Source organism: Anoplophora glabripennis, unplaced genomic scaffold (genome assembly GCF_000390285.2).
Source record: "Anoplophora glabripennis isolate ALB-LARVAE unplaced genomic scaffold, Agla_2.0 scaffold237, whole genome shotgun sequence".
NCBI lineage: Eukaryota > Metazoa > Arthropoda > Insecta > Coleoptera > Cerambycidae > Anoplophora > Anoplophora glabripennis.
Genome location: NW_019416676.1, coordinates 55359 through 70069, shown reverse-complemented (window position 1 = coordinate 70069; position 14711 = coordinate 55359). Strand labels below are relative to the sequence as shown.

The 14711-nt window shown below is 31.5% G+C and overlaps 1 protein-coding gene across 1 annotated transcript; it reads left to right on the top strand.

Moving 5' to 3' along the window:
• The first annotated feature begins 521 nt into the window (after window positions 1–521).
• On the top strand, window positions 522–8253 carry LOC108903990 (ATPase family AAA domain-containing protein 1-B). Its single transcript, XM_018706355.2, has 4 exons — window positions 522–880; window positions 938–1149; window positions 1202–1628; window positions 7663–8253. The coding sequence occupies exons 1-4, from the start codon at window positions 714–716 to the stop codon at window positions 7976–7978; spliced, it is 1122 nt and encodes a 373-aa protein (XP_018561871.1). The 5' UTR covers window positions 522–713; the 3' UTR covers window positions 7979–8253.
• The last annotated feature ends 6458 nt before the right edge of the window (window positions 8254–14711 follow it).

Sequence of the window (14711 nt, the reverse complement as noted above, 5' to 3'; positions counted from 1 at the left end):
GGGATTAAAAATCTTTAAATTTGTATATTGGGTGCGTTCGCTTTCAAGTTTCAGGCAAAAGTCAAATATTGATTTAGAGTTATTGAAATTTCAAAACTTCTCATCTAACATTATAAATGAATTCCACTTCTATGTGAAGATAAGGTATCCTCAAATCGGTATCTAGTGAACCCAATTTCGTTGTTAATGTATCATTTTTTTTGCACGATTTAGTTTAGTTTTTTTTATTATTATTATATGTACATCTCTCAGTAACATGTAACAATAAATACATATAGTACAGAAATAATACAAAACTATATAATATTTAAACACTGGAAGTGTTTAATTCAATTCATGATGTGATATGTGAGTATACTATATTTACGACACAATTCAATTAAGACTTATTTCAAGGTCATAATTGTATCTATTAATAGAAATTCATGTATTTAAAGCAATTACCGACGAATAACGAAAGCGAACGTGTGTGTGGTGTGGCAGTTATTTTCTTACTCAATGTGAAATGAGTGTTAGTGAATGTGGAACCCGTCCCATCTGACATCTGCTGTTGTAGTCAGTGGCCGGATCATGACATTTTAACTCTTTGCCCCAACCCTATTTCGTCATTTATAGAGCAGTTTAGTGTACGATGTTAGATCTGATCAATTATTTTTACATAATTTCTAAACTTATTCGTGTATAATATTAAAAGTGAATTCATTATAATCGACATGGCAGACACAGCATTTACGAGAAACGAAGTAGTAGGTCTAGTGATTAGGTTAACTTTGGTTTCTGCTGTAACATTTTTAAGCATAAAATGGATCATGAATCAGGTGGATCCCACAAACAAGAACAAGAAGAAGGCCAGGAAGAGAGCAGAGGAACAGCTCAAAAGGTGACCCAAACGACGTTTTTTTTTATATATAATGATAGAGCGAATGTGTTATTGTAGGCTAGCCCATTCTGATTCGATAGCTGTAGACAAATTAAACGATTATGAAATGATGATCGCTGCCCATCTAATTCACCCGCAGGACATTAAAATTACGTGGGAGGATATTGCTGGACTAGAGAGCTTGATTCAGGAATTAAAAGAAACCGTTATCTTGCCGATTCAAAGAAAGGAACTGTTTGCGGATTCGCAACTAACAACTGCTCCAAAAGGTAGAAACGCTACTTACTTACAATTACCATTACATAACAAATTTTTTCGTAGGTGTACTGTTACATGGCCCCCCTGGCTGCGGGAAGACCCTGATAGCAAAAGCGACCGCTCGAGAAGCAGGAACTCGCTTCATAAACCTAGACCTCTCCATCTTAACGGACAAATGGTACGGGGAGAGCCAGAAATTAGCCGCCGCGGTGTTCACGTTGGCCGTTAAGATTCAACCTTGCATAATATTCATCGACGAAATCGACTCGTTCCTACGGTCGAGGAACAGTTCTGATCACGAGGCCACGGCGATGATGAAAGCACAATTCATGTCTCTATGGGACGGGCTGATCACGGACTGCAGCTGCACGGTTATCATTATGGGCGCTACCAACAGACCTCAGGACTTGGATAGGGCTATTTTGAGGAGGATGCCTGCTACGTTCCACGTTCCTATGCCGAACGCTTCGCAACGCAGACAGGTTATAAGGTAAGTGCTTATTTGAGTGATACTTACCCATATATTACGTGAAACGAATGCGACTTTTGTTTTATTGGGAATTATTTTCTTATAAAGTTACAGTTACCGTGAATACCCCAATTCCAAAACGTTAAAATTCTTGTCTGTATACAAACAAGATTAGAATGTACTAATAGTGTGTTAGTAGTCCACTAGATGGCGTTGCAGGGCCAAGTTTTAATAAAGTTCCTAGATATTGATAAAGTACCATTATTAACTGGCGTTTTGGGGGGAAATCCCCATTGACGACCTTACAAGTATAAGTTCTCATATTTTTATCCCATTAATTTTTACATAATATGTACATTCATTAAACAACACCTNCCATTATTTTTGTTAATTTTAAATTTAAATCTGCTATTTTGATCGCAGGAAGCTATGGTATCTCCACGAACGCTGAATACTGGGACACCTTATATATCGTTTATCATTTATTTCTGTGTAATATCAGCACGGTGTCCTGAATCAGTCCCTGGCCATGTACGATTTACTCACGGATCTTAGACCTATCAAGAGGTTACGTATTCTGATAATTTAAATTTGTTCCGACCCCATTCAATTCCGTGTTAACGACGTCCATGTCACACTGAGACTCTCCCAGGCCTAATACGAAGCGACAACACCAAAATACACCCTTCGCGACAGTTCCGGACCAAAGGAAGTAGGAAGGAATTTAATTAAACAAACGTTACCGGCCGACAAACCCTCGTTTATTACTAGATTTGTGTGCATTCCAGTCCCACGGTCTCCTCACATTTCAGCTTCCCCGAGGGGCCGCACTGCTGCTCCTCCCGCCCGCACTTGTCGGTTTCGGCGGGTCCCAGGTAGGGATCCTTCTTGACGGTGACGCAGAGGAAAGCGCCCGCCGCGACGCCCATCATCAGGAACAGCAACAGCACGCCGAAGCCTATGACGAAGGTGACGGTGTTGTCGGCGGCTTCGTCGTCCAGTCCGGCAGACGTCTGCGTGGAGTTCGACAGGGAAATGTTGGTCATGGGATGATGGCTTCATACCTGCAAGAAAAATTGTTGGACGGGTGAATAAGACGTAGATTAGTTGAAAATGTGATCTTTTTTACCCCAACACTGGATTCAGAACCCCCCAAAACGGGCCAATACCAAATTTTATCAAAAATTTTTAAATAATAACGATTTTAGTGTTTACTTTTTTTTTTAATTAATTTATTGTTGATATCAAGTTGTCCATGAAGCAAAACAAAAACAAATAAATGAATTAATTAAACTCTAGTATAGTTGTTACGATGTCGATTGGAACCTGTAATTCTTAAAGCACAGGACCGTATGCACTTCTCCTGAAATTTCTTCTTATGCTTTGACCATGATGTGTCTCGTAATTTATACTCGAATAGCAATTCGGCGAGTCCGGTGTTGGTAAACTAGTCCGCCTGATGTAGAATTGACGGCGGCGCGCTGGTCGTCAAAGCAAATCTGTATTGGTCCACTAGGTCGTAAATAATGTTTTTGTATGGTACACTTAGCTTTATCGCTTTGCCAGTGCCGTGCAGAGCATTGCTTGGCGGGGTATGTTATTGGTGTATAATACGTATTATTATTTATTAGTTGATATTATTATTTGTTCATATCGTAACCANTTACAGGGCCAAGTTTTAATAAAGCTCCTAGATATTGATAAAGTACCACTATTAACTGCCGTTTTGGGGGAAATCCCCATTGACGACCTTACAAGTATAAGTTCTCATATTTTTATCCCATTAATTTTTACATAATATGTACATTCATTAAACAACACCTTAGTACTTCTATCTATAACAACAATTAAATTTTAATAGTTTTTTTTTTATGTAAATAGAACAAATTGACAATGTTGCATAACCAGAACAATTAATTGTGGTACTTGGTCAGTCTAGGGACTTTAAAATTTAATAAAGTTCTTAAATTGATCAAGTACCACAACCGATCTCATTTGTTTCAAAATGGTGGTTTGACATCTGTCAGTTTGTACTATCTATATAATAAAACTAAAATATCAAATTATTGCATAATAAACTTCAAAATACGTGAAAATTGATTACATAAAAATATATTGGAAATTCAAATTTATTTTTCAATGTTCACTATAGGGATTTTGTCCTAAAATGACAGAATACGATACTTTATCTGTATCTAGAGACTTTAATGTTTAATAAGATTGACAATCAATTGTTTCTCGCTTGCCTCAAAATGATGGTTTAACAAATGTCAGTATTTGATATTTGTATCAAAATTTAATTGTTGTATTTTATAGGAAAATATTAGTTTATTTCATAATAAAATATGTGAAAATTAATGAATTGCTTGAAAATGTATCAAAATTCAAACTTGTATTTCAAAGTTGGCCAAAGGGGTCATATCCCAAAGTGGCAGTTGAATGTGGTACTTTATCAATATCTAGGGACTTTAAAATTTAATAAAGCTCCTAGACCCGCCATTTTGGTGCAAAATCTTTTGCCAACCTTGAAATATAATATTGCGCCTTCAAAATATTTTTATAAGACGTAAAAAATATAATTTTGAATGTACATAGATATATTATGACAAATGTCAGTGTGATATCTATATCCAAATATTATCAAAATTTTATTATATTATTTTACATGTGAATATTGAGTTATTGTGTAATAAATTGTTCCAAATACGTTCAAATTAATTAATTGCCTAAGATAAACTGACTGCCGGAATTAAACAATTATCCCACAATTTATAACATTCAGGCATATCCTGAATTGTTATTTATAACGGATTAAATTACAATTTTCTGTTCTTAATAAGATATAATGATACTACGACAATCTAAGCACATAACGAATACATCTTTAAACTATTTACTTACAGCTATTTCAATGAAATCGAAGTACACGTAAATCAAATAAAAACAGCGTATTCCCCTGAATACAAATATGAAATTCTTTTTTTTTAATCAAACAAATAGTCTAGTTACAATTAGTTTTTTAAAATGCACTTTAATTCTTGTGTAATACTCATGTATTACAAATACATAAATTGTACCCAACCTACAGAGCATGTGAAGGGAGATGGTGCGGGTCAACGAAGGGAAGAGCATCCTTTGTTTCGCATTTGGAGTTATTTTCGTGTTGGCAATTAAATTCCGGTAAAATTCTGTCTCACCGGCTGCAATTGGTGTAATTTTTCAGGATATTGTATTCAACCAATCAGCGATCGCATTGGCTCGAGCGTAGACGCGACGGTTTGTCATTGTTCATTGTAAACGAATCATTAGTATTGGTGACGCCAAGATTTAGGGATTTTTAGTTAACAGTACCAGTCCTGCAACGTTGGTTGCATAAGCTGGGTGGCCAAGTGGCATGTTAAAATTTCTGAAGGCTCTATAAGAGATCCAAAGGAGAAACGTGAAAATGAATAAAGTGAAAATATAAAGGAAAATTAGCTTTTTTGGTTTTATTTACAAAAATAGTTGGACTTGGTAATAGAATTTTTCTTAGATGAAATCAATTTCTTTAAGGGCCAATCGCCCCAACCAAATTTTAAACTGTACTTACATTGCAAAGTAATTCTTTATCTTTTTTAAACACAATTTTGTAGTCTAATAAAATCAGTTTTAAAACAGGTGGCCAAAGTATTTGAAAATGTAGACCTATTTACAAAAATAGCAGTTTTTTTTTAAATATAACCGGGACACCCTGTATGATTTAATCCTCATAAAATATGTATTTATATATTTTTTTCGCTCTAACTTTCCCATTTGTCCCTTTAGACCAAGGCGGATCTGTCTTGAGGTGGATGTGAGAGGGGGGGGCAAGCAAGTTTTTTCAGGATTACCTTCAGTACAACTTACATAGTAAAAGTGTAGATCCCTAGATCGGGGCGAAACATTTTTAAAATTGCAAAAATGTTTAAAAAATTTTAAAAAATTCCTATTTTCTGTGAATTTTTTCTTATATCTTGGAACCTATGCATTTTGGAAGAATATTGAAAAGGAAAATAAGGTTTAGAATTGAATTTTGCACAATATACCTACTGCAAGTTAAAAATGTTTAATTTTATTACCGATGTTGCAAAATAGCAATAATTGATGAAAAACAAGGCAAAATCAAGTTTTTTGGATAATTTTTTTGAAATATTTTAATTGTTCCAAGGGCATTCTAATTTTGGTAAAAAAAACTTTAGAGTATAATAAAACAACACAATAAATTTCATTAAAATCGGTTCTATAGTTTTCGCAAAATAATTTTTTGAAATAAATTAAAAAAAAAGTTTTGAATTTTCAAAATGTTGCACAGCCTCAAATAAAGCAACTAGATACTTGAAAATTTTTTCACATAGAAAAGACCGTTCAACCTTTCAAGTGGTTTTTCAAACATTGAAATCGGCTGATTAGAACGGCCACAGTAATTTTTTTAAGTTAGCACCCTTTTTTTTATTTTTAAACAAATAGGTAACATTTATCAATTTGCAATTTAGTTTTTTCCAAAAATTGTAATTTTAAAGTACTATTTTTTTCTTAATTTTGTCTGTATTTAACAAAAAAATTAATTTCCAAATAAAAAAAAATTAATTTGTTTAAACAAAAATTATTTAAATAATTGTAATAATTATAACTAAATACATTCATATTCGGTGTTGAAATATATATGTAAACAATTTTTTTCATTGAAAAAATGCAATAGCATAGGGTAAAATAGACAGTATATTTAATGCATAAATAATAAACTTTGTTTATAACAAAATATGTGCAAATTAGACAACTGGCATTACGATAGTCGAATTCCTTGGCTCGCGAGACATCGGATTAAAAAAAAAAGATCGAAATTAGTCCATTAGAAACCGAGATAATACAATTTTTTTTTCGTACCTTCGCATTTTGAACCTGCAAATTCAGTCACGGAGCGAATGCCCTCTCCGACACTTTTCGTGTTTTGAGTCAATTTTCGCGTGTGCGAGCGACAGCTTTTCCGCTTGTTTATTTATGTTGCCGATAACATGGATATGAAAATTTTTTCCAGCTTAGATCTCGGAAAAACAAAGCCACTGGATCAAAGATTATTGCTAAATTGTTTATAAATTAACGGTAAATGTCAATAAACTTTGACCGCTTATATCTCGAGAACCAATAAACGGAATTTAACTTTTTTTTTTAAAAAAAAACAGAAGTTTTTCTGTGTACTTTAAAATTATAATTTTTGGAAAAATTGCAAATTGCCAATTGATAAATGTAATCTAATTGTTTAAAAATAAAAAAAGGGTGCTAACTTTAAAAATTTACTGTGACCGTCCTAATCAACTGATTTCAATTTTTCAAAAACCATTTGAAAGGTTGAACGGTCTTTTCTATGTGAAAAAATTTTCAAGTGTCTACATGCTTTATTTGAGGCTGTGCAACATTTTGAAAATTCAAAAAAAACATTTTTCAAAATTTATTTCAAAAAATTATTATGAGAAACCTATCGAACCGATTTTAATGAAATTTGGTGTGTTGTTTTATTATACTCTAAAAATTTTTTTACCAAAATTAGAATGCCCTTGGAGCAATTAAAATATTAAAAAAAAAATTATCCAAAAAACTCGATTATTTTGCCTTTTTTTCATCAATTATTGCTATTTTGCAACATCGGCAATAAATTTAAACATTTTCAACTTACAGTATATTGTGCAAAATTCAATTCTAAAACTCTTTCCTTTCCAATATTCTTCCAAAATGCATAGGTTCCGAGATATAAGTAAAAAAACTCGGATAAAATAGGTATTTTAAAAAATTTTTTAAACATTTTTGCAATTTTGAAAATGTTCCGGATCTCGCCCAGATCTAGAGATCTACACTTTTATTATGTGGTATTGCAGCAAAAATTAGCTTGCCCCCTCTTACATCCAAGAAATGGGATATTTCGACAGATCCGCCCTGGTCACTTTGGAAAGGTACTCGAATCGTAACTACGCCACAATTTACAAAATAATTACTATTTCAGTACTTTTAATCCTCTAGTTGGATGTAATCTCAATTCTTTCAGGTTGATTCTCGAAAACGAACCCGTATCGGACGACGTCGACATCGAAGTCTTGGCAAAATCCACCGAAGGCTTCTCCGGTTCGGACTTGAGAGAACTGTGTCGAAACGCTTCAGTATACAGAGTGAGAGATTATCTTCGGACGCACATCGAGAGCCCACCCGGCAAATCCTCCTCCAAAAACGACTCGGAAGACGAGTTCCACGACACCCTGAGACCGATCACGATGGAGGACTTGAAGTTTTCCTTCAATAAAATGAGAGAAAGCAAAATGCAGTGCGGCTCTCTCCCTCTACAAACTAGAATAGACCTCGACTAACTGTTGTTCAGTCGTTTAGAGCCGTTTGTGGGGGATTTCGACGGGTACGTTAATAGATGCAAAAATTTCGCAGCAAGTTTTAAAAAGTGCGGTACCTGTAGACGATAGTAGTTAATTATAGACGTTGTGGAAGGACGTGGATTGCTGATAAATTTCTGTACGTTTAATAAGTTTGTAATTGAAGATTTCCACATGCTCTTAAAATGAAATATAATTTGTATGATTAACTTTTTTTGTGATAGTATTTTCTTTATTTTGTATTATAACTATTATTGTAAACAATAAAAAAAATCATGTCGGGTTTCACAAAACAGGCAGTAAGGTGTAATTTTTTTTTTGGGACCTTTTTGTGTACTGGATGACCGTACCAGTCCGCAAAACAGTCAAAAGAGCGCAACAATCTGAAATTTCCTTTGTTTGAAGTTATTGATGAAAAACAAAATTTTATTTTCGTTTTTGTTTTATTTTTTTATTTAGTATTTTCCTTTTTTTTAATTGGGCTCATTTAACACAGAATTTTCACATTTTTTGATTCACCAAATACTTATTTGTTTTAGTTGAAATATGGAGTTATCCATTTTTACGAAGAGTGCTTTGAAACTAAAACAAATAAACTATGAAGTCTTGACAGTTCACTTAAATTTTCTTTAGATTGTTGCGATCTGAAATTTCTTTTGTATGAAGTTATTAATGAAAAAGAAAATTTTATTTTCGTTTTTTTTATTTTTTTTTAGATTTTCTTTTTTTAATTGGGCTCATTTTTCTGGTTATGACGAAGTATGGATCATTGTTTTGTTTTCATGGAAACACCAAATTTTGCATTTTTACAAGAGTGCTTTGGTGTGAAAATAAAACATACGAAATTTTGACAGTTCAGTAAAACTTTTTTTGACAATGAATAAAAAAAAACAAAAATTTATAATATCCAAAAAGCAAACACACTGTCAGTCATGTTAGCTTTCGGCCCATCAGCATTTGATTTTTTTTTTACACAGAATTTTCACATTTTAATTCTCCTAATACTTATTTGTTTTAGTTGAAATAAGGAGTTATCCATTTTTACGAAGAGTGCTTTGAAACTAAAACAAATAAAGTCTTGACAGTTCACTTAAATTTTCTTTGACAACGAATTAAAAAAAAAGCAAAAATTTATAATGTCCAAAAGGCAAACGTACTGTCGTATTAGCTATTCAACCTACCAGCATTTGTTTTTTTTTACACATAGAATTTTCACATGTTTTAATTCACCTAATACTTAATTGTTTTAGTAGAAATATGGAATTATCCATTTTTACGGAGAGTACTTTGAAAATAAAACAAATGAAGTCTTGACAGTTCACTTAAATTTTCTTTGAGAGCGAATTAAAAAAAAATAAATTATAATATCCAAAAGGCAAATATGCTGTTATATTAGCTATTCAGTCTATCGGCATTTGTTCTTTTTTTGACACACGTTTCACATTTTTTAATTTATCTCAATTCCGATTAAGATCGTGTCATACTTATTTGTTTTAGTTGAAATACAGAGTTATTCTTTTTTATGAAGTGCTTTGAAAATAAAACAAATAAAATTTTGACAGTTCACTTAAATTTTCGCTTCACAAAGAACAGAACAAGAACATTGTTAATCGACTAATTTGACATATAACTGTCTTTATTTCGTGTGAATATTGTATTTTTAACTTTTTAAACTGTAACGTCGTTTTTAAAGGCTTTAAATAAATTGTCAAAAATTCATTTTAAGCAACAATTAAATCATTTGTTTTCAGCATTCTTTAAAGCATTAGTATTGGTATTTCGATGAAAATTACTCATCGTAGTCGAAAAAATGGATAAACCAAATTGTCCGATTGCGGGAAAAAGGTGAAAATAGTAAAGAAATGTAATATAGATCCAAAAAGATACAAAATATTTATGTTATTTGAATCCTCCATAGAAAATGTCCACCACTTTCTATTTTGGATTAAAACAAGAACGAAAATTATTTCAAATTTTTGTTTGATAACTTCAAAACGAAAAGTGAGAGATCAAATTCCTCTTTGGCCAATTAAAATAAAAGCAAAAATTTATTTATATTATTTTTCTGATTAAGATCGTGTCATATGTCGTGCTATACTTATTTATTTTAGCTGAAATACTGAGTTATCCATTTTTACGAAAAGTACTTTGGATATAAAACATATGAAATTTTGACAGTTCATTTCACTTCGCTTCACAAAGAACAGCGAGATGTGCCTCAAATTGTGATGTGAACTTCAAACTTGTTAATCGACTAATTTGACATATGACATTGTCTTTTTAACTTTTTTTGATTTTAACGCCGATGAAAATTTAACTGAATTGTCAAAATTAATTTGGAGCAACAATTGAATAATTTGTTTTCAGAGCACTCTTTGAAGCAGATGAATTTGTATTTCGATGAAAATTACTGATCGTAGTCTAAAAAATGGATAAACCAAATCGTTCGATTGCGGAAAAAGGGTGAAAATAGTAAAGAAATTTAATATAGCTCCAAAAGGAAACAAAATTTTTATGTTGTTTGAATTCTCCATAGAAAAAGTCCACCACTTTCTATTTTCGATTAAATTCTTGTTTGATAACTTCAAAACGAAAAATGATAGATCAAATTCCTCTTTGGTGTATTTAAATACATAATTTTTACATCTTTCTTTCTAAGAAAACAAATCATTAAATATTTTTAAATCCTATTTCGAGTTTTTTATCATGCAGGAAAAATACTGGGTTAATACTCGGAACGGCTCAGATTATCTGCAATGATTATTAAAGTATTTCTACATTCATTAACTTGTGAATTACGATAAATTTAACAAGTGGTTTGTACCCACGAACGATAAGCAGCATTTTGATTGAGCGCAAAAAAATTGTTGATAACGGTGTAACACTCGTGTATTGCGGTACAGAAATTATCTGGATTTAATTAATGAGCATTATTTTTGCTACAGAAATAAAGTCGTTAACGTTATGTCATTTGCATGTAAAAAATAATTTGTAAATAGTATCTACAGTTCAAATATTTGGACTATTTCAATAAAATAGAATAAAATTAGGTTTTGTTTGAGAGAGATTTTATTTCAAGTTGCGACAGCGATATAAAAAAAATTATCTTGGCATAATATACAGAGCAGAGTAAACATACTGTCCCTAATTGAGTCCAATGTACTTAGTTAATCTCGCTCAACTATCAGAACAATGACAGATAAAAAAATTGTGATAAATTAATAAAAATCCCTTTATTAGGTGCTCTCGTGATTATCAGTGTTGTTACACTTTTCCTTCCATAAATCAACTGAAAATGATACGTGGCAAAAATCCACTTGAAGGCCTGCTTTTCGTATCATTGTGTTCAAGAGTGCAATGAACTATGCAATCGGTGAAATGTCGTCGAAACACTTAAGGATTTTATCAAAAAATCGTGCTCTTACTAAATTTCAAATAAACTTCATTTTCTGAGGGTCTACAAGAAGATATATTTTCAATTTACTTTGACGTAAATCTTCAAAATAATTTTCCCACAAAACTCCCATGTTCAGATTTTATTTCGAGCTTTCTGCAGTGTTAAAAATTAAAATTATGCAGTAAATGAGACCTCTTATTTTTTTTACATTAATGTAAATGTAAAATAATAAAATAAATAATTATTCAGTGTTAGGCACAGCATATTTTTGATGGTTTGTTTATTAAATATTACTTTTTAATAAAAATGTAGTGCAATGCAGGAAATTCAATTTAAAGGCTGTTTGACATGATAGCATTTCTTGTTTAAAATCTTCTACATAATCTGAGCAAATTTTTTTATATAAAAATATGTTCGTGACAAACAGAAAATATATGAAATTCTATTCAGATTTATTTATTAATAAATGTTTACAGAAATTTTAGAACTTGTTCTAATTTTCTTTATAAAAATGCGCGTAAATCTGCGCAGAACAAAGTTATTTGTTATGTCTGCATTGCCACCTGTCAGTTCAAATTACAGGTTATGTTTATTTAATCTGTGTTTAAAGTAATTAATTAACATTTACCACTTCCCGTGTCTAGAACGATGTCCTAGACGAGAGGGCAAATAAGCAATTATTTTATTTTAAGTTATTTACTTCTTTGTTCTTTTAAGCGTAATCATTATAATTTAAATAGTGCTGGTCACAATGACTTTTGAATAGTTCCAGGGCCCGAGAACTTATACTTGAAAATATGGGGACACTGGGAACCACGTGACTTGAGATGGATTTACAAGTTGGGGAAAGAGTATAGATGTCGCCACAAAGATTTTGTAGAATAAATTTTGACAATTGCAATTATGAATCATTTCAAGTTATTCATGTTGTTTATGTTTATTGTTGGTTAGGTTTGGCGAGTGCTGGTGTGTGTTTTATTTGTGTTTTTAGTGTGTTTTATTAGATATTTCATTCACATTTATTTATATAACATAATAATGTCTGATCATCATATAATCACATTTTTTTATTAATAATAAAATGTTTTGTTTTTTTTTTATAAAAAATGTGATCAGAGGTAGGTAGTTTTTTTTATGGATATCAACACAACGAAAAATTTAAAGTTGCATAATAAATCTCTATTACAAGAATTAATCAAAGATTGGTTTAGTAAAATTATTTACTTGTAATATTTTTTTATTCACCGTGAAAGCTAATACAATATAGAAAGCACTGAAACTCTATAATCATTTTCACTCTTTTTTTTTCAAAATATGTACTGAAATTTGAAATTTTTTCAACAAACATTTTAAAAAGTTACAGTATCAAAATTATTTCTTATTTTAAGTAGGAAGACTATTAGAGCATTTAAAAGTGTCTTTAATGCTTGAGTGATTTTAATGCTTTTTATCAAATGTACTTATTTTCTCATGGTGACAAAAAAAATTATCTACGTGAAAATTATTTTACAAAATCAATTTCTGAGTAATCTGTGTAGGGTGAGATTTGTTATGTAATTTTAAATTTAGCGGCGGCAGAATACCTAAAACAAATATTGAGTAGGTAGGTATATAGTTGTAGAGCGTACAACTAGATGGCGCTTGCATCTTTTACCGGCTACAGGTAATTTAACTCACTGTATTACCGATAATTCCTAGAAAAGGAAAGCAATAGAAGTTGGAGAAAGTGTCAACAGTTAGCGTTATTAATGACCACGAAATCTGTTCAAGTTTCCTATCTATAGTATCATTTATCTAGGAATAGTTCCTGCATCCATTTTGTACAGTTGTTTTAAAATCAAATAAAAGAATAATATCTACGGTAACATCAACTGCGTAGGTGCTGTGATAAATAAGTATTATATTTTTATATAAAAATATGCCATAGTGGCAAGCAGATAAAAGATTTTACATTATTTTTTCTACAATATTTTCACAAATATTTTTACGAAGATTATTATACAGGTTCGGAATGTCCCCATGGTTCATCGGCAGTTACGTGAGAGCGATAAAGTAAGTCATAGTCGTAGTTAATGTCGACATTGAAAGTCGATTCCTTTGAATCTGTGGTCTGCTCTACCTTCTACCTCGCCATTTCCACAAAAGAGTACCTTCTGCAATGACAAAAGATTTAATGGCTGAAGTATTTTCACGAAAAGAGAAGAACAAAGAACGGGCTGACATTGACATTTTTAAATCTATCTACAAAATAATTCGTCCACTGACGAATGTCTATGATCCACACATTATTTCGAAGCCAAAATGAAGGGGATTTTTTTTATTTTTTTACATTTTTCACTCAAAATATTTTTTACGTTTCATTCATCGTATAATTCATGAATCATTACCCTTGTGAGTGCACCCGCCCCTTTAAGGTTCGCGCCCCTGGCAGCCACCCCCGGCTGGCCCCTTGCTACGCCACTGTACGTTTATATTATAAACTATGTTCTTAATTATTTTTATTTACAATTATTGATCATGACTGCATACCTTAAAAAATATTTGATTTTCGTGTAATAGCAATAGTTTTTTAAACATTTTTTATATTTCAAAAACATGAACTAAATTGATATCGCATATCCAAAAAAGTTACAATATCTCGTAAACGAGGCCCCTAATAAAAATCTTACAAAACTGAAAAAAAATAGAATAAAACGCCGCTTTATCTAAAAAAATATTCTGAAAGCATAGACGTACTCAAAAAAAATAGGGGGTCCATGGGTACTACAACCCCCCTCCCCTCCGTTCGCGCTTTGATATTTTAAACCAAAATTACACAAAAAGTGTAAAGATCAAAATATGTGCTAAATTTCAAATAAATATATCTACAATCGCCGTAGTTATCAATAAAAATCATTTTTTAAATTTTAATTTTGACACCCTGTATTTTGAAAATGGGGCTCCAAAATGAAAAGTGGCATAAAAGTCCCATTCTTTTAGTCCAAATAAGAATATATGGTTAACAGCTTGACCTACTAATTTGTAACACCCTGTATAATTAAATAAAGATGAATCCTATTTAAGTAGGTACATACTTATTTTATTTAAAACTAATCGTGACAATGATCATGACGAGTAATAACATTTTACGTGCATTTTTGCAAGCAGTATATCCACGCGTAGTTCAATTATTCAACAGATAATCCAATATCCAATTGTCGCAATAACTTACTCATCCCCCTTATAGTGATAAATATTACGTACAAATATATTTAATTAAATTTTTAATCATATCGTGCGACTGTTATAAATATCAATTCTCTAAAAAAAAAATACGAA

Bases quoted from the DNA above. Each gene is read 5' to 3' on its own strand.
- LOC108903990 (XM_018706355.2), top strand. From the start codon at position 714: ATGGCAGACACAGCATTTACGAGAAACGAAGTAGTAGGTCTAGTGATT. The intron at 881-937 runs GTGACCCAAACG...GTGTTATTGTAG, and splicing joins GCAGAGGAACAGCTCAAAAG to GCTAGCCCATTCTGATTCGA. The intron at 1,629-7,662 runs GTAAGTGCTTAT...CAATTCTTTCAG, and splicing joins CAACGCAGACAGGTTATAAG to GTTGATTCTCGAAAACGAAC.